At 47.5% G+C, this 25,078-nt stretch overlaps 1 protein-coding gene across 1 annotated transcript in view; it reads left to right on the forward strand.

Annotated features, from left to right (window-relative positions):
* Nucleotides 1–2,747: 2,747 nt before the first annotated feature.
* Nucleotides 2,748–25,078, forward strand: part of LOC119965805 (solute carrier family 22 member 23-like) — a 100,376-nt gene continuing 78,045 nt past the window's right edge. Inside the window, exons 1-3 of the mRNA XM_038796657.1 lie at nt 2,748–3,659; nt 21,787–21,890; nt 22,407–22,561. Of these exons, the coding sequence (XP_038652585.1) occupies nt 3,210–3,659; nt 21,787–21,890; nt 22,407–22,561 (709 nt within the window). The 5' untranslated portion in view covers nt 2,748–3,209. The remainder of the gene's footprint in view (nt 3,660–21,786; nt 21,891–22,406; nt 22,562–25,078) is intronic.

Raw genomic sequence — 25,078 nt, forward strand, 5'->3', positions numbered from 1 at the left:
AGCCAGAAGGTGTATGAATCTCTCTCTGTAATCTAAAGACTGTAAATCAATCCTGGTGATTTAAAACTAATAATAGTATTGACTTTAACCAGATCTGCTTCTGGTAAAAGGTGTTTTAAGTCTTCTGGATGTTAAAAGGATTACTTAGAGTTGTATTCTTTGGGGGTTGTATTTGAATTAATGGTTGCTAAGATGTTCACTGTATGTTTTAAAAAGGTTAACTTGAGTTCATAGAATAAACATTGTTTTGCTTTAAAAAATACTTTTCCATTTCTGCTGTACCACACCTGTAGAGTGGGCCGTGTGCTCCCCATACCACAATCTATTAAAAGTTGTGGGTCAGATGAACTCCATGATACACTTTGGGGTTCTCTAAACCCTGGCCCATAACAGTGCCCTAGTACTTAAATCATAAAAAGCTAGCATGTAGCTCGAGCAAGTAATTAGGAAAGCTAATTGAATGTTATCATTTATTGCTAGGCGAGTTGAATACAAAAGTAGTAAAGTTATGCTTCAGTACAGGGCACTAGCCAGACCACATCTGGAGTAATGTGCATAGTATTGGTCACCTGGCTGGGTTGTCTGATGAAGGAAGGTCGGACAGGCCACGCTTGTATTTGCTGGAGTTTCGACGAGTAAGAGGCGAGTTGATTGAAACATACAAGGTCCTGAGGGGTCCTGACAGGGTGAATGTGGAGAGAGTGTCTCCTCTTGTGGAAGAATCTAGAACTAAAGGTCACTGTTTAAAAATAAGGGGTCACCCGTTTTAAGACTGCGATGGGGCAAAATGTTTTTGTTCAGAGGATGGTGAATCTTTGGAACTCTCTTCCTGTAAAAGGTGGTGGAAGCAGAGTCTTTGAATAAATCTAAGGCTGAGGCGGATAGATTCTTTGTAAATAAGAGGGTGATAGGATATCGGGGGTAGGTGGGAGACAGATTTGAGGTTACCATCAGGTCAGCCACGATCTTATTAAATGGTGGAGCAGGCTCGAGGGGCTGAATGGCCTACTCCTGCCCTTTGTTCCAATGTATGTACATATGCATGACTCAGTGAGGATTCTTCAATCTGAGGAGTTGAAGATCCTTGCTGATTCTTGCCTCGTCCCCAGATCCCCTCTGGAGGGCACTACTCTGGGGTGAAATGAAGTCCCCACTCTAAAGCTGGTCTACGTTTTGTGGGCACCTTGTTAAGAAGGTGGGCAGCAAGTCCTGATCCTTCACCACTGACTCCAGAACTGGGGCTAATGTTAACGGAACCTAGAGAAAGCTGAAACCATTCAGTTTGGACATAGTTATGCAACCAACACTATTTATATAATGTATAACTCAACAAATTCTGCATTGTTCCTGTTTTACAGAGTTTTGAAGCAGGCTATTTATGCATCTACAAAATATATTTTGGGGCTATATATTGATTTGATGTACAACACAATTGGTGGGCAGAAAATAATGTTTATTTGCTTACAGTGTACATATAGCCCAGGGGCTAGTTTCGCTGGCTGGACAGCTGGTTCGTGATGTTGAGCGAGACCAACAGCGTGGGTTCAATTCCCGTACCGGCTAAAGTTATTTGTGAAGGCCCCACCTGCTCACCCTTGCCCCTCGCCTGACGTAGAATTTACAGTGCAGAAGGAGGCCATTCGGCCCATTGAGTCTGCACCGGCCCTTGGAAAGAGCACCCTACCCAAGCCCACACCTCCACCCTATTCCCGTAACCCAGTAACCTCACGTGTGAGAAACCTTAGGCTAAATCACCACCACCAGTCAGCTCTCCCTCTCAAAAGTGAAAGCAGCCCATGGTCACCTGGGTCTATGGCGACTTACTTACATGTGGCCCTCCTGGGTCGGCTTTTAGGGCGAGACACGTTACAGAGAACGTTACAACAAGAACTGCAAAAGTTCAAAACTTCTCACCAGGGGTGGCAACTCCCTTGAGTGAGCTGGACTCTCCCAGAGTGGAGGATAGATCTCTACAAATAGGTCCAAAAATAGTTGCCAATCCTATTAAAGGTGCAGATAATAAGCACTGGTCTTTAGATGAGTCATTTGCTTTTAGAGAAGAGTAAAGTACTGGATATAAATGATCCAACATTCCCAGGGTTGCCTATCCGCGTTCAGTGGCTGTCAATCAACTTTGAGACCCCGAAATTGGGCAGCAGAAACCTCTTCCCAGATGCACTTTCCCCCAAATCTATATAATTTTTACCCTTAATCTCCCCAAAACACCCTCCTCTTACATGCCATCGGTGTTTTAAAAATACTTTCAAACGAGGTATAATTATCCTACTTATGGGTTTATTCCGTGAGACCATTTAACCTAATTAGTCTTAAACCTAATCCCGGTTGCTGGGGCTGGGGGTGGGGGTGGGGGTGGGGGTGTGCTTAAAGTGACAGGTCGGGCTTTGTTTTCGATTGCACAAGGCGGGTTGTTCGTCCAGGGAGCTGCCAAGTACTAGTTAAACAACAAAAAAAGAAAGGGTGGGAGGGCTTTATTGGAAAGTGCTTTGAAGGCTTGAGTGACACTGCAGCTTTAAGGCTGGTTTCGGTGTGAATCAGGAGAACAGGCAGAGAGAGAGACACACACACACTGTGCCTTTCCCCTTCTCTGATTGAGAACACCATGATTTGGGGAATCACCGGGGCGGGGTCAACCAGTTAAACGCACACACACGCACAAATGTGAGGGGATTCATTCTAGAAGTGTTTTTTTCCTGTGGAGAGGGGGGGATGGGATGAATGGTGTGCTGAGAGGGGGAGGGGGGACAGGTGTGGTTACCTGCTGGGTGAAGTCATGAAGGAGGAGCTGGAAAGTGTTCCGGGAGAACCTTCATTCCTCTCCTGTCATTTTGGCGTGTGTGTGGGTCTAGTTTAGTTCAGCTCAGTCAGACCTGGCCAGTGTGTTGGTGACTGTAGCTCACTCACACAATCTCTCTCCCACCCCCTCTGTGCCAGGATTCCCACTCCCCAAACACCTCACTGGGAAATTTCTCTCTTTTCCTTTTAAAAAAAAAACCCCAAATACTATGAACAGAACTGGAACTAAAGTGGGAAACACGCCACTCTTTATTTTAACCCTGTCTGGATCTACCAATGGTTTTGTTCCCCCCTCCACTCTGATTTGAATCAATTGGAAAATCTGAAGGAATTTGAGGCGAAGGTGGGATTATTTTTTTTTAAAAATCTCGTCTCTTTTTTTAAGTATTAAGTGGATGGCTGTGGAAAGGGACGGGCAGCAGGCAGTCCCCGCCGAGGGCAAGCCGGCGGAGTGCCGCTGGCGGGATTTTGACGGGACGGTGTTGCCGCTGCTGGGCGGATTGAGCAGCTACCAGAAGAAGATCATCCTCCTGACCTGGATCCCCGCCGTCCTGATCGGCCTGAGCCGCAGCTCCGACTGCTTCTTCACCGCCGAGCCCTCATGGCTGTGCCCGAGCGACGGCGGCGGGAACAACAACAGCGGCGGCGACCGCAGCGCCTCGCCCCATGTCCTTGCCCCTCACACCCAGGTGACCGCGAATCAGAGCGGCGGCGGCCACCCGCCGGGATCCGGGCTCCACACCGACCAGTCGGCCGACTCCAACAGCAAGAAGCAGAACTGTCCGCCCTGCAAGGAGCGGGTCTACATCATCCACGCCACCCTCACCCAGAACGTAGTCACCAAGGTAAGGACGTTCCCCTCCCCACCCAGGGTAGCACAGTGGTTCGCACAATTGCTTCACAGCTCCAGGGTCCCAGGTTCGATTCCCGGCTTGGGTCACTGCCTCCGGAGTCTGCATGTTCTCCCCGTGTCTGCGTGGGGATCCTCCGGGTGCTCGGGTTTCCTCCGGGTGCTCCGGTTTCCTCCCACAATCCAAAGATTAGGTGCAGGTTAGGTGGATTGGCCATGATAAATTGCCCCTAGTTTCTAAAATTGCCCTTGGTCTTGGGTGGGGTTACTGGGTTATGGGGATAGGGTGGAGGTGTTGACTTTGGGTAGGGTGCTCTTTCCAAGAGCCGGTGCAGACTTGATGGGCGGAATGACCTCCTCCTGCACTGTAAATTCTGCGAAGTCCTCTCATCCACCTTCGCCGAGGTAAGAACATTCCCCTCTCCTCCCCTCCCTCGTCCACCTGCCAGATGTGTGCCGTTTGTTGTTGTAGTAAAAAATTTACTTTTATTCGTCAAATATCTGAAAAAATATTCAGAAGTGGCCATCACACAAGTGCAATGATATTCACCTTCTACACACAATATGTTGCCCTCTCTGAAGTGCTTCCATACAATCCAGGAAACTCTACTGGCACTTCAAAATGGTCATTACAAATGGTGCAAAGATATTTAAGTTGTCTGGCAACAGCAGTCTGGGGAGGGCTAGTCTGCCGTCTGGGGAGGGCTAGTCTGCCGTCTGGGGAGGGATATTCTGCCGTCTGGGGAGGGATATTCTGCCGTCTGTATCCAATTTTGCACCATGTTCGTTCGACTTTACCCTTTCCTTTTTCCTCACTTCGCTGTGGGATTAAAAATTAATCCATCTCAAGCAACATTCTTCAACAAGAGGACATACCATATGCACTTCCAATCCCTCTGGGATAGTTTTAAAGGAGTTTAGCCTGGGACAGCCACTCTGCATTCTGATCTAATCGATGCAGGTGAAAGCTTTTTTGCTATACCCTAGTTTTAAGATGGCATCTGATGTTTTAAAAAAAAAAGACTTTCTGTCCCTCTCTCTCACTCACCGATGTTCTTGTTGTTTGCTGGTGCAGATTTTGGTTTGGGACCACCTTAGGGGGGGTGGGGGGCTTTTCTGGGCTTTACTGCTCTGAGTATAATTACAATTTAAAAATAAATAAATAAATATTTCCAATTAAGGGGCAGTTTAGCGTGGCCAATCCACCTACCCTGGATATTTTTGGGTTGTGGGGGTGAGACCCACGCAGACATGGGGAGAATGTGCAAACTCCACACGGACACTGACCCGGGGCCGGGATTGAACCTGGGTCCTCAGCGCCGTGAGGCAGCAGTGCTAACCACTGTGTCACCGTGCAGCTCCCAACAACTACAAAATAGGTTTCAAAACACAATCCAGTCGTTTTCACTGGGACCCTTTTTTAAAACTTTGCTAAAGAGCTGGCTGCTTTAGTATCTTGTTGGAATGATGTTTTTCGTCATTAGTGGGACTTTGCACATTTTCGTTCCTAGCCAATTTACTCGTCGCCCATACCAATTCCTACTCGTCACCCATACCAATTCCAACACCCAATGGGCGCTGCGAGATATAAGCCGCGTTATTAAGCACAGATTTATGCTTTATGCTGAGCGTACTTTACTTTAGCTGAGCCTCCTTATTGTGCTGGTGTCTGTCCTGGTTACTCGGGGGTCCAGTGTCGGCCTCATTAGTCCAATCAAGATAGACCAGTTCTGATAGAATTTCCACAGGGGGGGGGGGGGTACCAGGTGCATTATACATACATGGGCACTAGAACTTGTCTGGGACAGTAGGCCTTGTCTACAATTTCTTTGGCACAGGGCTCTTTACAGCTAAACCCGATGTTGACCTCATCCACGTCCGCTTCCAGCAGGTGTAAACTGATACCGATCAGCAACCGACATGCTGATTTGCTTCCCCTCAACCAGGGCACGGAGGCCAATAGAATAGCCATACTAATTCAACATAATTGTTTGAACATGGAATTTTACCTGCCTGGATTAACTATTCACTGGGGAAATGGCCTAATTTCTGCAAATGTTAGCATAGAAAATTATGATTTATCCTTCTCCCTCCATTTTGAGATTAGCACAGAGTCGGCAGTATAACTTAACCTTGCTCTGAAAGCTATTGCAGTTCTGGAATGATACCTACTGTTTAACAGCTTGGAAAAGGCCTAGCTGCCCAGATGTAATCCACAGTCTGGCTATCCTATTGGGCAAGCACATTTCCCATACACACTCGATGCTCAATACACTCATTTCGGGAGGGGAAATATACCGAAAATAAGGCAACATGGTGGTAGTGACCTTCATAGAATCATAGTGTAGGAGGTGGCCATTTGGCCCATCAGGTCTCCTCCGATCCACCTGCACCAATAACCTAACCGATTAAGGAAGAAGAAAATCTAAGTGTTCTGTCATGGAGGGCAAAGAGAAGGGAGCAACATATGGTGTCCAGGCCCCCCCACCCTTCCCTGGCTATCCAGAATAACATGGAGATCGGAAACCCCACCAAAAGGCTGGTATAATGGGTAGGTATAACGGGCAGCACGGTGGCACAGTGGTTAGCACTGCTGCCTCACGGCACCGAGGCCCCAGGTTCGATCCCGTTTCTGGATCACTGTCCATGTGAAGTTTGCACCTTCTCTCCGTGTTTGCGTGAGTTTTGCCCCCACAACCCAAAGATGTGCAGGGTAGGTGGATTGGCCACGCTAAATTGCCCCTTCATTGGAAAAAATGAATTGGGTATTCTAAATTTTAAAAACCAAAGGCTGCTATAACCACAACTAAAAGCTAAGATTTTGGGAAGGAAAGACCGTTGTTTTGAATAGGCTTTTTCTCTATTCCCATCATGGATCTTTGCTCCAAGTCAGTGAAGTCAGGTTAAACTTGGTACACCAGCAAGAACTGAGGGATGGTTCTTGTTTTAGCTGGACGTTTGCAAGCTGGGCATTTTAAGCTGTTCAATGTTTGGTATCAGACTACCCACAAAGGAGAAGTTCCACTTGAGATTGGGTACGCAGCGTCTTGGGTTGAGCCCAGGGCTGCCAGCTGCCCTGTTGAGCAGCATCTCTAAAACCAAGAGTTTAACGTAATGTTGCTTCCCCTCAAAAAATTAAAGCAATGCAGCACTTCTTGGATCAGAATGCTATGGAGTGAAAGCTACTGTATTATTTATTAATCCTCTTAAATAATACTTTCCAATACAATGCATGTTCACCAAAGATGTAAAAAGTGTCCAAATGGTTAGTTTACCCTTTTTAAAGTTTGGTCTTCCTCCAGTTGAAGCAGACAGCCCAATAAACTGTGCAATTCTGTGACCCCCGCCTCCCTTGTTAGAATAATGTAACATAAGCTTTTGTTGTGGAGTTTCTTTCTTCTGATATGTTCAGAATGAGAACGAGCTGCAGCAGACTGGGCTCTCTTGTTTTTATTTGCCCCGTAGACTTTTTTCCCCCCCTTGACAGTAGAAATGCTCAAAGCGATGTCACTTCCTGATGTGCAGACTAATATTTTCCTTCAAAATAAAATACAACATTAAAGACCAATTGCAGCAGTTGATTTAAGAAAAGAAACTGAGTGCGCTGCTCCAATTGTGGAGACATCAGTGTATTCGGCCGCCCCGTTCCTGCATATTAAACAGACAGTCCTAGTAGAAGCTTTAATCTAATTCCTAATTTAAAAACATTACACTTTCGTACAGAGACGTCAACTCTATCTCTGTTGTCTCCTTTTTAAAGTTGCTTAATGAATTGCTGCCATTTTAACCTGTTCCCAACACTATTTTGCATCTACTTTTTAAAAATTATTCATTCATGGGATGTGGATGTCACTAGCAAGGCCAGCGTTTATTGCCTATCCCGAATTGCCTTTGAAGGAGGTGGTTGATGAGCTGCCTTCTTGAACCTTGATCGATATAAGCCTTCTGCACTCCTGTGTTTACGTTGTGTATTTATGTTTGCTCTATGGAATGATCTGTCTGAACTGTACGCAGAACAATACTTTTCACTGTACCTCGGTACGTAATGGTAAACGAATCCAACTCACAAATTCGAGAAATAAGCGTTTTTGGAAATAAAAATTGTTACTAGTGTCACAATGGGCGGCACGGTAGCACAGTAGTTAGCACTATTGCGTCACAACTCCAGGGTTCCAGGTTTGATTCCTGGCTTGTCTGTACGGAGTCTGCACGTTCTCCCTGTCTGCGTGGGTTTCCTCCGGGTGCTCCGGTTTCCTCCCACAAGTCACAATAGACGTGCTGTTAGGTGAATTGGACATTCTGAATTCTCCCTCAGTGTACCCGAACAGGCGCTGGAATGTGGCGACTAGGCACTTTTCACAGTAACTTCATTGCAGTGTTAATGTAAGCCTACTTGTGACAATAAAGCCTATATTTGGAAAAAAAAAGTAGACTGACATTAACACTGCAATGAAGTTACTGTGAAAATCCGCTTGTTGCCACACTCCGACGCCTGCTCAGGTACACTGAGGGAGAATTCAAAATGTCCAATTCACCTGGCAAGCAATGTCTTTGGGGACTTGGGAGGAAACCAGAGCACCCGGAGGAAACCCATACAGACATTGGGAGAACGTGCAGACTCCGCACAGACAGGGACCCAAGCCGGGAATCGATTCAGAGTCCTTGGCGCTGTGAATCAACAGTGCTAACCACTGTGCTACCGTGCTGTCTAATGCAACGATTCTGTTGACTGAGTGGAATAATTTTTGTATTGTTTGTGCAGATAATTAAACAGCATTCAGCTTGCTTAATGCCCAAACCAAAATAGTTACCTTTTCCATCTCAAATTTGTTAAAATAGAAGGCTACGGGCCGGAGAATCCCCGTGACCGTGCCACACTGCCATGTGATTCTCTGCAGAGTGGAGAATTGGTGCCATTGGCGCCGGCGTGGTTGGCACGGCGCCGGTCGGGGGCCGCTTTTTGCTGCCGGCCTGCCAATTCTCGGGCCGGGATGGGCCGAGCGGCCATCATGGAAACGCTGAGACCCCCCGGCGCCGTCCATACCTGCTCTCAGTTGGCGGGAAATCAGCGAGGAAGGGTCGGGTGGTGCCTGTGGGGGGCGAGCTCCAACCGAGGGGGGGGTGGGGCTCTGATGCGGCCTGGCCTGCGATCGGGGCCCACCGAATGGCGGGCCGGCCTCTCTGGCTGGGGGACTCATTTCTTGCGCGTCGGCCCCTGTAGTCCTGCACCATGTTGCGTCGGGGCTGGCCCCCCCAGTTCGCGCCGGAATCAGCAGCTGGAGCGGCATGAACCGTTCCAGCACCGTGCTGGCCGCCTGTAGGGGCCAGAATTAGTCCTGGGAGCGGCCCATTTATGCCGTCGTAAAACCTGACTGCGTTTACGACGGCGTGGGCAGTCCGCCGCGGGATGGGAGAATGCTCCCCTACGTTTTAACAATGTCTGCTCCCAGCACAGAACCTGCTTACTAGGATATGTGGGCTGAGGGCAAGCAGTCCCATTGAATTCTCTGGAACTTGGAGCTGCGATCTGTAGAGTCGTCAGTTGGCCCATCGAGTCTGCACCCACCCTTAAAGAATGAGCTACCTAGGCCTGTCACCTCATGCGTTGATTATGGCCAATCCACCTAACCTGCACATCTTTGCACTTTACGAGGAAACTGAAGCGCCCAAAGGAAACCCTCTCGGGCACTGGGAGAAGGTACAAACTCCGTGCAGTCACCCAAGGCCGGAATTGAACCTGGATCCCTGGCGCTGTGAAGAAGCGGCGCTACCCACTGTGTCACCCAGCTGCCCATTTGACGAGAATTCAATCTATATCGGAAAAGGGAAACGTTTAACAGCCAGTGAGGTGAAAAATGAAGAGCGGGACCATTTGGATATCACTTTGAAAGAGCTGACAAAGGCACATGGGTCAAATGGCTACCCTGTGGCTCTGTGATTCTAAGACAATGCAAGATGCAGTCATGCATGGTTCCTGGATGCTACTGTCAGAACGAAAGCTTAGCCAGGGCTACTGTATGTAGTGGATTAAAAACAGAATGTGCTGAAACTACAAAGCAGGCCTGTCAGCATTTGTAAAGAAAAACAATGAGTTTATGTTCTGGGTAGAAACCTTTTGTCAGAACCAGAAGTGAAATATGTCATGGGGTACCCTTCATGTTGAGAGGAAACCCGTTGAGAAAGAAAGATGCCAAGGTTATGGTTTGTTCCCTTGATAGATTCTGTTTATGGTTCAATATTCAGATGGAATAGAATAATCTGTGCACTGTTTCTCAACCCACATATTGCATTTCAATTAAGATTTTCTGGTCACTAAAATGACTCTGACTTAATTGGTTTCTGTACAAAGATTTTCCCTTGGATTTATTTATGCCTGCAATCTTCTATTCTAATTCCTGGAGTGGGAGGGCAGCTTCTATTTTCACTCCAGCTATTCTCAAAAAAAAGTCTCTGAAGTCAAGATAAATGTCATACTCTCGGGTAATAGAGCTGGCCACTTGCAGCAAGGTAAGGGGGACATCGCAGGTACCGAACCCCCGTATCTAGGCAGTTCATGGGGGTTCTATGCCTAACGTGCACTATGAAAAATAAAGAATGAAAGGGTTTTATTCAAATTGCTCCCCAGGGCGGCAGCTTTGAATGTAGCCGGTTTTCGGGTCCTTCCGGAATTTGCAATGTTGGATAGACGTTCCGATACCTGTACCAGGTCCCATTATTCAGGAAGTTAAAGCAGGATGCTTACAAAACCATAATTGGATCGGGTAGAGTCAGCATTGTTTTGTGAAAGGGAAATCTATCCGAGTTCTTTTGAGGAAGTAACGAGCAAGGTAGATAAAGGGGAACCTGTAGATGTGGTATACATGTAGGGCATTTAATAAGGTGACTCAAAGCTTGCTTCACAGGATAATATCACATATGTACATGTCTACTATGTACGTACTGTGTAGGATCCCTCGGCCGCAGAAAAATACTCTTCACTGTACTTCGGTACGTGTACTAATGAATCAAATCAAACATAGTGGAGGGCGGGGAACATATTAGCATGGATAAAGGATTGGTGAGAGTAACTGGAAACAGGAATAAATGGGTCTTTTATAGGTTCGCTATATTGTGGAGTGCCGTAGGGATCCGTAATAGGACCTCTAGTATTTACAGCGATTTGGATAAAGGGCATGAATGTATGGCAGCTAAATATTAATTTTCCAACGACACCAAGATAGGCAGGAAAGTAAGTTGTCTCGAAGAGATGGAGGCAAAGCGGGGGGCGGGGGGGGGGGGGGGGGGGGGGGGGGGGTCGTCGTGAGTGCACAAACATTTGGCTGAAGGAGAGCAATAATAACAAATGTGGGACTGAGGGCAGATGCAGCTGAAGGTGGTGTATAGAGCACACCTCACAAGGGCGAGGGTGAGGCGGTCGAAGATGTGTGTGAATGCTGCAGTGGGAGGGGGGGGGGGGGGGGGGTGGCAAATCATGTTTGTATATTTTGGTCCTATCCAAAGCTGGAGGATTACTGGAAGGAGGTGTTTAGGGTAATCTCTTAAAGTGGTGCACGTGAAACTGGACCCGGGACCTAGGGAGGCCATATTCGGTGTGTCGGACCAGCCGGGGTTGGAAACTGGTGGGGAGGCAGATGATGCAGCCTTCGCCTCGTTGATCGCCCGAAGGTGGATCCTGCTGGGATGGAGAGCAGCCTCTCCACCCTGGCGTGGTGGGGGGACCTGCTGGAATTCCTAATGCTTGAAAAGGTTTAAGTTTGAACGGAGGGGCAGGATGGAGGGGTTCTACAATTCATGGGCATTATTCATTTTGCACTTTCGAGAATTGGATAACATCGAACATTAGGGGGAGGGGGGTTGGGGGGAGGGGGGCTGTGTGTGTTAATGGTGACTATGGGTGATTCCTGATTCCTTTTTGTCATTTGTTTATGTTAACATGAGGGCTAACGTTTGGGGGTTTGGTGGGAGGATGGGATTGTTGTTATTGATATGGGGATTGACATTGCATTCATTACTGCTTATTGTTGGTGGGTGTAAATTTGGGAGAACATGTGAAAAAGGAGAACAAAAATATTTTAAAAACAAAATAAATAAATATGGGACAATGTGAACTTGTCCACTTTGGCAGGAAAAATTGAAAAGCAATGTACTATTTAAATGGAGAGAGATTGCAGAAAGTGGGTGGTACACAATGATTTAGTTTGCAGACGCAGCAAGATTTGAAAGGAGAATTGTAAGAGGAGTGGATTATAAAAGTAGGGATGTTTTACTGCAGTTCTACTGAGCCTGGGGGAGGCCACATCTGGAGAACTGTGTACAGTTTTGATCTCCTTACTTGAAAAAGGATGTAATTGCTTTAGAAACCGTTCTCACTCAACTGATAACCTGGGATGAAGTTTTTATCTTGCCAAGAAAGGTTGAACCGTTTGGGCCTGTACACGTTTAGACTTTAGCCAAAAGAGAGGTGATTGTGTGGTGAATGGCGAGCTGGGGGATGGAAGTTGTGTCGTGCTAATCCCGAGGTGCGGTGATGGGCTAACAGACCGTTACCAACATTTGCAGCTCATTGAGGGTTTGGCTGGCTTTGTTAGCAGCTTGGTGTGTTCCAGTGAGGCTGCACCATGATGCAGATGTGGCTCCTGTTGACACTGGATTTGTTCACTGCAAAGGAGTAGCTACTGCAGAGGCGGATTTACAATTAAACATGCCGTGCCTGAGCGCAAAGTCCCGATTAATTGGGAGGGGTGGGGGGGACTCCTCCCGGGCCGGTACCTGTGGGCGCCAATTGGAGCCTGATAACTCTGCATTTTCAGCAGGCATTGCAGAACGGCATAATAATAATCTTTATTAGTGTTACCAGTCAGCTTAACATTGACACTGCAATGAAGTTACTATGAAATCAGACTCTGGTCAAAATCCCCTTACAGCGGGAAGTCCAAATGGTCCGAACGTTGAGGGAGAGAGGCGGAGGCCAAGATCTTGTGATTTGCAAAGTAGGGCACGGCCAGCAGGCTTCTCAACCCTGGGCTGAGGGCAGGCCAGCCTGCAGCAGCAGCAGCAAGGTGACACTCTGGGGGAAAAAGCAGTCAGCCGCTGCCAAGCAGCAAGGGGAAGAGACGAGGGGTGAATCGACCAGGCCATCCAGCAACGGCGAGATGTGAGGCAGGGGCGAAAGCCACTGGGTGAGCCGACCGGTTAGGATTAGCAGCAGTCATGGGATGGGGAGAGAGAAATGAAGGTAAACACGGGGCCCCACAGAAGTGTAAATCGGCCTCTAAGCTGCTGAAAACTTGAGATCTTTGTTTACTGTTCCTGCCTTTTGACACACCCGGTAAAGGATAAAAACCCTTATCCTGAGATATTGTGATAGTGTGTGGGAGCAAGAAACTAACCTATTTAATCCATCTTGATAAATTAGACCCTACGGTGTGCACCTCTACAGTCTCGTAGTTATCAAAAAAGATCTGGGCGCCAACAAACGGCCTTGTTGTGCCTGACTCTGATTGCAATGAGGCTCTCGCTTTCGAGTTGCGAAGCTTGGGACACCTCGTGAGATCTGGCACCGGTGAGCGGCTGTCTGGCTCTGCCAAGGTGCCAGATTGGCACTGCCAGGGGTGCCCTTCCCTAGAGGTGGGGTGAGGGGAGCTCGAGGACCCTGAGCAGTTAGGTTTGGGAGGGGCTCCGGAGGCTGCGATTGGGGGGGGGGGGGGGGGGGGGGGAGGAAGAGAGAGATCAGGCGGCAGCCTCGCCTAGGCCGTAAGACAGCAGCCCCGTTTGATAGCAGGGTCATGCCACTTCAGGCTCTGAAATACGCCTACTGCTAAGTGCTCTTTCCCGTTAAATTGTTCCCATGACTTCATGGTGAGGAAAAGTGATTCGGAAACTTTTCTTAACAAAATGAAACCACTTTCAAAATTTTGGGATCAGTGGGGTCAATGTTTCAAATTCTCCTCCATGGTGAGTTATCCAACCGTCACCTATCATACAGGCAAATTGGAAAATTGTAACCTGCGGCTATCTGCACTCCGATTGGGCCATTTCCCCAACCTGCGGCTATCTGCACTCCGATTGGGCCATTTCCCCAACCTGCGGCTATCTGCACTCCGATTGGGCCATTTCCCCAACCTGCGGCTATCTGCACTCCGATTGGGCCATTTCCCCAACCTGCGGCTATCTGCACTCCGATTGGGCCATTTCCCCCTCCTCAATGGTGAACTTGTCAATTGTACCTTGTCATGTGTCAGTGCTGAAATTGATCGGGAAAATGAATGTCATTTTGCTCTGCTCTCTAGACGATAAGGGAGCTGACATAACACTGAGCAGCAGTTTCCAGGTTCAATTCCCATTTGGTTCTTTTGTGTGTTGATCTTAATTGGCACGCTGCGTCATCCTCCCTCCCTGGGTGTCCATGAGAAAATTCAGTCCGGGTTTCTACGCAGTGGCTTCCCACTGGATAGGTATGCACACGGGGATGTTGGGCAAAGACCAGTTGAGGCTCAGCTCTGATGTTTTTTAAATGGTCAAATCGCCTCCAAATGCTAGCTGCTGAAGCACATGCTTTAGAACCTAGAATAAAGAATGGGCTAGCAGGCATTCAGCCTCTGTGCACCCTTCCCAGGATGGGCAGGAGAGGCTTGATTTTGGGAGAGGGGGGGGGGGGGGGGGGTGGGGGTAAATAGCGTTGAATATCCAAGCATCTCTGTATTCAACAATGGAGAACAGAATGCTTCCATCAGGTCCTCACAGAGCAATTGGGAGCTCAATTTAAAATTCCACATTGCTTGGTGGTTCTCCACGTCCCCCTGAACCTTGCTGCTACTCGGCTGTGGGCGGTTTCTCTCCTCCTCTCCGCACCCACAAACCCTTTTTTTGGTTGCTGGTGACCGACTCCTGGGCAGTTGCTTTCTGATGCTGGGTTTTGCTGCCCATTGCCAGGAGTTGGTTGGAACAAGAAAATGATAAAGAAGTGCTGACATGAATTTCAAAAATACCTTTGCATCCCTCACTTTCCCAGCGTTGTCACCCCAGCTAAGATTGTCGTCGACATCTATGAACCTTTTGGGTTGAAAAAGTTAATTCGGTGATCTCTTCTGTGTTTACACCTCCAATCTCTAATTAAAAGTAGGCAAGGTTGTAGGATTAACATTCAGGACATCATCAAAGCTAGTTTCTGTACCTCCAGTGAGGTTTCTCTATCTGGTACCTTAACTGTTCTCTGTGGCTCTAGAACCTTGATTGATTTTGTTACCCCGTGTTGAATGCTGCTTGTGGATTCGGCCTACGCTGCATGGTTTCCTACCCTTTTTTGATTCAAAAAGGAAGTGCCTGAAATTTGGAGGCTAGCGCTGCACCAATGCTATTCGACGCTGGGCATGTCTGACAGCAGAAACTGCCCTGTGCGGAATAGACACTTGGCAGAGATACCAGAGGGTGACCTGAGCCAACGGAACCGTACCCAAGCTAAACAGGCTTATTAAAAAATTTTTAAAATTAAAAATTCTACACCGGGTGAGAGTGTCATAGGCTATGTCAGGATTTATTGCCCATTCCTAATTGCCCTTGAGAAGGTGATTGCGAGACCCTTGCTCCCCAACCTGCAGTCCGCACTAGCCGGGATCATGGTTTGGTGATTGGTTACAATACTGTAATGAAGAATGAAAACTTCTATTTATAAAGGACTTTTAACATCCCCAAGTACTTTATGATCAATGGATCACTTTTGAAATGTAGTCCCTGTTGTCAAACTGGCAAATGTACTGTAACTCATTTGTACACAGCGATGTCCCACAGATAGCAAGTGACCAAGAGACATGGGTCAATCCTGCGTCAGAGGACATGGGTTAAAATGTAATTTAAACGAATGTCTGTTTATGGTAACTGAGGGAATAAGCTGAATGCGAAGACACCAAAATCACGGCTAGCATATACAGGGTGCACATGAGGAAGAACCTTTTTACGCAGTGAATGGGAGTGACATGGAGCTTGTTGCCTGAGGATGGTGGAAGCAGAAATGGTCAATGATTTCAAAAGGAAATTGGTAGATGTTTGAAAGAAATAATCTTGCTCTTGACTAGTAGTGCAGGGGAATGGGGACCGACTGTATTGCTCTACAGAGAGCTGGCATGAACCTGATGGGATGAATGTTTTTTTTTCTTGCCGTAATGACTCTGGGCTTGGTAAATCCAAGAATAATACAGCATAGGAACAGGCCCTACGGCCCTCCTAGCCTGTACCAGTCATGATACCACACTTGGCCAAAACCCTCAGCACTTCCTAGTGCCGGAGCGCTCTATACCCATCCTATCCATGTACTTGTTCAGATGCCTTTTGAATGCTGTTAATGTATCCAACAGTCAGAAGCTTGGGTTGCCGATGGATCTGCTTAAAGGGCCAATGAAGGTTCACTTCTGGATAACCTGTTTCAATGGGGTCTGGAAGAAGGATCAATGTTGGGCTAGAAAAGACCCTGCTCTAAAAATTGTTTTTGAATCTTTCAGTGTCCACGGGATCAGGCAAAGGGGGCGCTCAGTTTAACAGTCCTGCTGAACTGTGCAGTGCTCCCTCGGTGCCGCACTGAAATGTTTGACTGCTCCGGACCTGGAGTGGGATTTGAACTGGTGACCATCTGATTCGGAGGCAAATGCTACCACAGAGCCACGGCTGACGTTTGTCACTGGGATTGTCCAATCCCTGACCCCTCGGAGCTACCGCCTCGATGTGATTTGCTTCTTGGGAGCCAATGTCTTGAAGAGAAAAAGAGCGAATAGGGCATGTTTAAATGTTGAGACCATGAAGTGAAATGGGAGGAAGGTAATCCGTGTGGACCAGCTTCTAATTTGTCTCTTGATGTTCTGCCCCATGCTTTGTGCATAATAATAATCTTTATTATTGTCACAAGTAGGCTTCTATTAACACTGCAATGAAGTTACTGTGGAAAGTCTCCAGTCGCCACATTCCGGCGCCTGTTCGGGTCAAAAGAGGGAGAATTCAGAATGTCCAATTCACCTAACAAACACGTCTTTCTGACTTGTGGGTGGAAACCGGAGCACCCGGAGGAAACCCACACAGACACGGGGAGAACGTACAGACTCCACACAGACAGTGACCCAAGCTGGGAATCGAACCTGGGACACTGGCTCTGTGAAGCCACAGTGCTAACCAGTGTGCTACCTTGCCACAAGCCATGAAAGGCAAGGACTGTATTGGCTCCCTGGGTGATGTTGGTGGAGGAGCTATTTTGCTGTCTGAATCTCCAAGCCTGCAAGAGGATAGTCGTTACCTGTGATTTGAGGAAATGCCTGGGAACTTGGTAAATGAGGCAGAAGATGTCCATGAAACAGGCAACCTTACGTCATTCAGAAGATTATTTTTCAATGCACTGACAGTACTTGCTACGTACAGCTGAAAAACACTTTTGCAGTTTGCTCATAAAATGTGATTGACTTTTAAAAAAATAAAGAAATACCAAGGACAATATAGCACAGGAACAGGCCCTTCGGCCCTCCAAGCCTGCGTCAAGCACGTGTCCTGTCCAGACCAAACGCCTGTATCCTTCTCTACCCCATCTGTTCATGTGTCTATCCAGATGATAAGTCTTAAAGGTCATTAATGTATCTGCCGCAACCACCTCACTTGGCAGTGCATTCCAGGCCTCTGTGTATCTGAGTATTAAAAAAAACTTCCCTCGCACATCTCCGCTGAACCTATCCCCCTTCACCTTGAATGTGCCCTCTTGTAATTTTCAATTCCGCTCTGGGAAAAAGCCTCCAACTGTTCACCCTGGGGGCGATTCTCCGAGCCCCGCGACGGGCCGGAGAATCGGACCAACCACGTCCCGATGCCGGCACCTGGTTCTCCGAGGTGCGGAGAATTTGCACCGGCGCGTTTGGCGCACCGCCGGCCGCGGGCTGCTGGCATCGGCGGGGCTGCCGATTTCTCCGGCCTGGATGGACCGAGCGGCCCCTCTGACACGGCAGAGTCCAGCTGCTGCCGTTCATCCTGGTCGCTGCCGGCGGGAACTCTGCGGGGGGGGGGGGTAGCCTGTAAGGGGTGAGGGGGACTCCCTCGCCGGGGGGGGGGCCTCCGATGGTGTTTGGCCCGCAATCGGGGCCCACCGATCGGTCGGCTGGCCTCTTTCCCCCCCCCCCCCCCCCCGGGCCTACTTGAACACTGACCCCATGTTGGGTCGGAGCCGGCGCGCGTAAGATTTTCCCCGCGCATGCGCAAGATGGCGCAGACCAACTGCGTATGTGCAGGATTGAGCTGGCCCAACTGTGCATGCGTGGGTTGGCACGGCGCTCATTTGGCGGTGCATACGGAGGCTGGAGCGGTGTGAACCGCTCCAGGTCCGTGCTGGCCCCCTGTGGGGGACCAGAGTAGGTTGTGCCCGTGCCCTGTGTGCGCCGTTGTGAAACGCGACGCCGTTCACGACGGCGCGAACACTTGGCCGCCATATCGGAGAATCACCCCACTATCTATACCCCTAATAATTTTATAAACTTTTATCAGGTCGCCCCTCAACTTCCGTCTCTCCAGGGAGAACAATCACAGTTTATTCAATCTCTCCTCGTAGCTAATACCCTCCATATCAGACAACACCCTGGTAAACCTTTTCTGTACTCTTTCCAAAGCCTCCCTGTCCTTCTGGTAGTCTGGTGACCAGAATTGGACACAGAATGCCAAGTTATATCTGAGAAACTGTCCATCTTCAAATGGCGCTGTAACAATAGTTGGTTTTTCACCATCTGTGAGCCAGCTTGATGCTGCATTAAGCTTCTCTTCAATGGGCAAGTTCACTGTAACTCTGTTCTCCCTGTGATCCCTGAACAGCCAGTTCTGATAAAGGCTCCACCATTGTGAGGAGGACCTGCAAAGAGATAAGTGCTTCAGGGAGATGGACATACATTTGGTGTCACGAAGGGGCAGCACGGTGGCGCAGTGGTTAGCACTGCTGCCTCGCGGCGCTGAGATCCCAGGTTCGATTTCCGGCTTTGGGTCCCTACCTGTGTGGACTTTGCACATTCTCCCCGTGTTTGCGTGGGTTTCGCCCCCACAGCCAAAAGATGTGCCGGTTAGTTGGATTGGCTACGCTAAATTGCCCCTTAATTGGAAAAGAAATCAATTGGGCAAGTTTATTTAAAAAAAATAAAATAAAATAAATTTGGTTTCACTCAAATGGCTCACGTTCTGACAGAAACTGAGCCCACCTGAGGATCTGGGTTAAACATCAGGCATAGAGGTATGTGTGGCAGAGGTCCCAAATCTCTGGGCATTCTGTAAATTGGGCATTCAGTAAATTGTAATGTACTTTAGAATCCCAGCACCTCTGGAGGAACTGAAAGCCAGCCTAACCGGACCGGCGATCCTGCAGCTGAAAGGCAAGAGATGTTGCAGTTGTCTCGGCGTTTTATACCACATTGAAGAACTAGCAGCCTGGAGGCTTCATGTTACAACAGCTTTAACTTTGTGGGGAAAATCTGGCATTTGTTGGTTTCCAAGTTCCAGAAAGCGGCCATACATTTTTGGGGGTTTTCTGTACTTGTTACAATTCTGTCTGACCGCATGCTGATTTTCATAGAATCCCTACAGTGCACAACGAGGCCATTCAGCCCATCGAGTCTACACTGACCCTTCAATAGAGCACCTTACCTAGGCCCACTCCTCTGCCCTATTCCCATAACACCACCTAACCTGCATATCTTTTAACACTATGGGGCAATTTTAGCATTGCCTATCCATCTAACCTGCATATCTTTGGACTATGGGGGGAAACCAGAACATCCACAGACACTTGGGAAAACGTGCAAACTCCACACAAGTCACCCAAGGCCGGAATTGAAATCCGATCCCTGACGCTGTGAGGCAGCAATGCCAACCACTGTAGTTTTTTAAAAAAGTGATTTAGATTAACGTCCTTAATCCTTCTGATTACATGACAACTTTACTTGGACTTCATTGTTTCTCTAAGTGAATTTGCATTTAACCAATTTATGAGAAAGCTTTTGATGCTGTAAAATATTTCCTCAGCGTAGTCTAGTTGTAAAAAAAGTCTTCTGTGTAAATTGAATCCGACCTTCACTTTTATGCAGCTTTTCAGAGGATACAGTCATGAATCTGGATTGTGGTTACACAGCACATTCTCACTGTGCATCTTGTATGCGGTACACATTGAGCTGGGTAATCGTAAATGTCATTGCACCACTGGAAGCGTTTGCAATTGCATTAAATTCAGTTTTTGTAAGGTTTATTTTAACGGTTATGTGCTGTAGCATCATAATTGTTTTGATGTTGGTCTTGTGCTGCTTAATCCCACATGTACAGATCGCAATACCAGTTAAGAGCTACAACCGACAGGATTTTTAAAAATCGGAGGTCAGAGAGACCCGTTAATCTTTCTTTTGCTGTCTTTCTATCTGGTGCTGACCTCTGGGAGTAGCGAATGTGTTGCTCCCAACAGCAGCAGTAGTAACAAGCTGGCAAATGCATATCATTATGCTGTGCAATCCATTCCTTTATTTTGCATTGATGCTGCGATTTTATATCTCTATCCGTAATCAGCACATGCACATCCTCCTAAATGCACAGAACCTGCACGCACCACGCAGCTTGGTCTGTTTGAAGAAGGTTGGCACTGTATTGGGTAAATGTGGGAGAACAGTGTTTTGTTCTCCTCTGTCCTCTCCCAAGACCCAAGTAATTGAATAAAAAGACGTTTTGAAAAAGATTGTTCCAAGTTCCTCCTGCCTAAAACGCCCTTTTAATTTTTGTGTCTACAGTAAAACCTTGTTCTGTATCATCGTGAGATCTCAGTGAAGCTTATAGTAGTGTTCAAAGTTGTCAATCTTTTGTCATGAACTCCTCAGGACAAATGCAAGAGTGCCAAATTTCAAACTATCACAACAGTTTACACTATAAGAGAAAAGGATGCTGATTGGTTGTTAAGTCAGCTGATTGGCTGAGATATGGCTATGGAGAAAGCAAATGGGCTCCCGAAGCCCCTAGGTAATTTAAAGAAAAAAAGGCTTGAACATATTCCATTTGAGAATGCATCCCTGTGTATGCATCCCTGCGTAGAAGTTATGTCGCTTCGAGCAAGAATAAATGAAACATTTAATTAGCACTTGCAAAAGCTAAAACAAATATCTACTGTTTGATGCATTTCTGTGATTGGGCAGCCCTAGCTGAACAATGATGCTGCTTCACTTCGATGGTAATCTTGTTATCAATATTAAAAAAAATAAAAATAAAAAATTGAGTACCCAATTCTTTTTTTTTTCCAATTGGGGGAAATTTAGTGCGGCCAGTCCACCTAACCTGCACATCTGTGTGTTGTGGGGATAAGACGCACGCAGGTACGGATAGAATGTGCAAACTCCACACACACAGCGGCCCAGGGCCAGGATCGAACCCAGTCCTCAGCCCGTGAGGCAGCAGTGCTAACCACTGCGTCACCATGATGCCCCCGTGCTGCCCCATCTGTTATCAATATGTACTTGGTGCTCATAGCAGTACAATGAGCTCTGCTTGTTCTCCAACACGTGGTAAATCATGAATGAGCATGTCAAGTGAGTTGCATTTAAAACAAGTACAAAAGATGAAGCCTTTCATTGTGTCAGTGAACATCTCTGCATCTAATTTTCACCCTTTTAAAGATGTGCTGTGTTGCTGATTCCAGAGTCAGACTTCATGTTTCTTTCTTTCCCCTCGTCATGCTGATTGTTGTCAGTAATATTTTTAACAGAGCGGGGAGGTTAACGGGAATTTCACAATATTAAAAAATTGAGACTGCGTCAATCAGGGTGGAAATAGTCATGCTTTGTAATCAAGGTGATAAAGATTATTTGTTTTTGGGGAGGTGTTGGGAAAAGGTAGAGTCACGGCAGAAAGTGACCTTGCACCTGGGGCTGAAAACTAGCTGTTTTATGTACGCCGCCAGTATGGACAAATGGCAGGGAGGGTGGAGGGAGAGCTGCACTCACAATACCGTGCATCATCCATCAAAAGGACTGAATTAGCCCAAACAAACTGCAGGAACAATGTGTTACCAGCCAGCATGATTATTTTGGCACTGAAACCGTGCTTACTATTCACAAATGTTCTAAGTCTGTTACTATTTCCTCCCCCAGTGGCACTTAGTTTGCAATTCTGCATGGAAGGTCCACATTGCCAAGTTCTCGTTGCTGGTTGGATTGATAATTGGCTATTTGGTAACTGGAAGCTTAGCAGATTGGTAAGTTCAACAGCTTTTTCTGGGTTTTTTTCCTGTCTTGTAAATACCTGTAGTTGAATATCGATTATATTTGGGCAATTTCGCGTTTTGGAGTCGGATTAAATGGGGTCTTGTACCTGAGTAAGATTTATGTTTCTCTCTTGTCAATTGTTCTGTTCACTTTTTGATTGATTGATGAAAAACCTGAGGCGTCTACATTCAAGCGACCAAAGGCATATTTGGTGGGGGTGGGACCAACTGGAGATTGATACGGTTTTTGTCTTTGGTGAATCTGTCTTAAATTTTTTTTTTTAGTACCCAATTCTATTTTCCAATTAAGGGGCAATTTAGCGTGGCCAATCCATCTACCCTGCGCATCTTTTGGGTTGTGGGGGTGAGACCCACGCAGGCGCTGGGAAAATGTGCAAACTCCACACGGACAGTGACCCGGGTCCTGCGCCATTTTTGAAATATAAGCGCATCTTAATATTGCCGTTAGAGCCTGCCTTCTAATCTCATTTCCATTTAATTCTTTAGGATTGGCCGGCAGCTGGTGCTCTTGCTCTCAGTCATGTTCATGTTGGTCTTTGGATTGATAGTGGCTCTTTCCGTCAATGTGACTATGTTCAGCACGTTAAGGTTTTTTGAGGGATTTTGCCTGGCTGGAATATTCCTCACTCTCTATGTAACACGTGAGTAGCATTCTTGATGAAGTATCTATGTTAGATGGCTAGAATTCCTGGCAGCTTAATTCAATTAATCCGCCCTCTCCGATGGCTGCAATATTAGATCACTTCGTTATTTTAACCGTTGTATTTGAGTGGTGGAGAAGTGATAACATCTGCCTCGGGTCAAACCTGTCGGGAACGGGATGCCAAGGCCAAAGAGAGCGCCATGTTTTCAGTTTATGTTTTGTTTAGTTTCCTGGTGGCCCAGAAGGAGATGGCTCTAACCAGATGTCGCTCCTCAGAGACTCCCCTTTATGCCAGTCTTGGCGGCAGCCTCCTGCCACCTAATTTTAACAGCTGGGATTTAGTTTGAGAAGTCGGCAAATGGCACGTTAATGAGGCCGGGCTGTTAAAATCAGTGGAGCCTCCATGCCTGTGTTTCTGGACATGCATGTGGCTCTCCTTTGTGAAAATTTTCTTGAAGGTCAACTAACCTTCTGTTGTTATGTTCCCTCTCTTTTATCATATGCCTGAATTTTTCTTGCACCTTCTGAAAATCCACATGGATCATATCGGCGTTCGGTCTTCAACTCTTCAATCTGTCTGATTGGACTCTTCACCACCGGAAAGCATTGTTAAATTTGTTAAAGATGACTTGCCCTTTGATTTAATCCACTCATTTCTAAATGCTTAAAGTTTTCATACAAATGGCGTTTGGCCAACAGGTCTATGGTTACCGAGTTGTCATTCTCTCCCTCGAACACTTGTGCCGCACTTGCTGCTGCTGTCCCACAGCACAGTTAAGGAACTCTTATCCCATACTCCGGTGACTAATTCTCAGCCTGAACAATTTCTCATGTCCTCATTGAGTGCAGGTGGGGCTTGTCATAATATACATCCATGTATATGATGGAGTGCAGACAGACATTGATTGACACACAGGATGACCAGTGAGCGCACAGAGCACAGCAGCCAATCACCAGACAGGACACGACCACTATAAAGCCAGAGGGCACCAGTTTTCCCCGCTCTCTCGGGATCCAGCCTCTGAGACAGTCAGAGCCCGTGAGCAACAGCTAGAACAAGCACCATGTGGTAGTCAGTTAATCTGGTCAGGCTAGCCTCAGGTCTCCAGTCAAGTCAGCATAGTGTCAACCCACAGTTAAGCATGTAATACAGTTAGATGTTAAATTAAATTGTGTTGCATCTCTTCAAGTGTTGGAAGCCTGCCTCTCTCTACACTGCATCAAACACAGTCCACATAGACCCAGCTTACCCAACACATCAGGGCTTCCTCTCAAGATAGGGGCGGAAGTCATGCCTGAAGCCAATTAAGCTGCTCATTAGATATCGCTCCCTTGAGCAACTTTGTTTCAGCCACATGCTCTAACTTCATTGGAAAATACCTTGCATGCACTCGCACATGTAAACATGCTTTTTTGTGCAAATATGCTTAACAAATGTGTTCCTTTCCACTCTCCCTAACATTGAGTAAAGGACCAATTGCGCACCCTGCTTTACATTTTACCAATTGTATCTACAAACCCACAGAAGGTATGCCTTGTGACTGCGTATTGAGATAACCTGCAAAATGCCAAGGGGCTGGATTCTCCAGTCGCCGACGCTGAAATCGCGTTCAGCGATTTGGCCAGAGAATCAAAGTTCCCGTCCAAATCGGGGGCGGTGCCGCTTTTGCGGTGCTCCACCCCCACCACATATCGCCAGCTTCAGGACATTGCCTGAGCCTCCACCCCACCCCACCCCCGTCCCCCCCCCAAGATGCTCCACCCCCAACCGGCCGAGTTCCCGACGGCGCGGGACACGTGTGGTCTCATCTGTTAGGAACTTGGCGTGGCGGCTGTGGGCTCAGTCCAGCGCCGCCACAGTCGGGGGACGGCCGATCTGCGGGCAGGGGGACACTTTATCAGGGGCTGGGGGCACTGGGTTGGGGAGGCCCAGGTCGCGTGAGCCAGCCGAAGCCGGGGGGGGGGGGGGACCATTTCGCGGGCAGAGTCCATGAGCGGCTGCGCCATGTAGCACCGCATGGCCGCTGCAGTCCGCTGGTGTCCACGTGCGTGGCCACGGACCCGGCCATTCTCCGGGCCGTATCGGCAGCTAGAGGCTGGTGCTCTACGTTGCTGACATGCTAGCCCCCAGCAAAACGGGGAATCGACCATTGTACGGCATTCCTTCTGGCGTAAGATGCAACTGTTCCCACGCCGGCGTGGGGCATAGCCCTAGAATTGGAGAATCCAGCCCCATATGTATTACACTTTATAAAAAAAAAAAATATTTACCACATCTAGAATCCCAATTGGCTGCGGGTGGGGGTCCTATTGGTTAATTTTGATCTTGGGTTTTTGCGTTCACTATTATTTGCAAAAAATCTATGTAAAATATTTATTTAACATTTCCACAATTTTGTTTTGCTTGCTCTCTCAACCAACATAACCAAAAGTATTTGTCTTTCAACTTGTGCCTGTGTGTGGGATCTTGTGCAAATTCACTGACTGCCTAGTCTGCCAGCACAACAATGACTGT

Source organism: Scyliorhinus canicula, chromosome 5 (assembly GCF_902713615.1).
Source record: "Scyliorhinus canicula chromosome 5, sScyCan1.1, whole genome shotgun sequence".
Classification (NCBI taxonomy): Eukaryota; Metazoa; Chordata; class Chondrichthyes; order Carcharhiniformes; family Scyliorhinidae; genus Scyliorhinus; species Scyliorhinus canicula.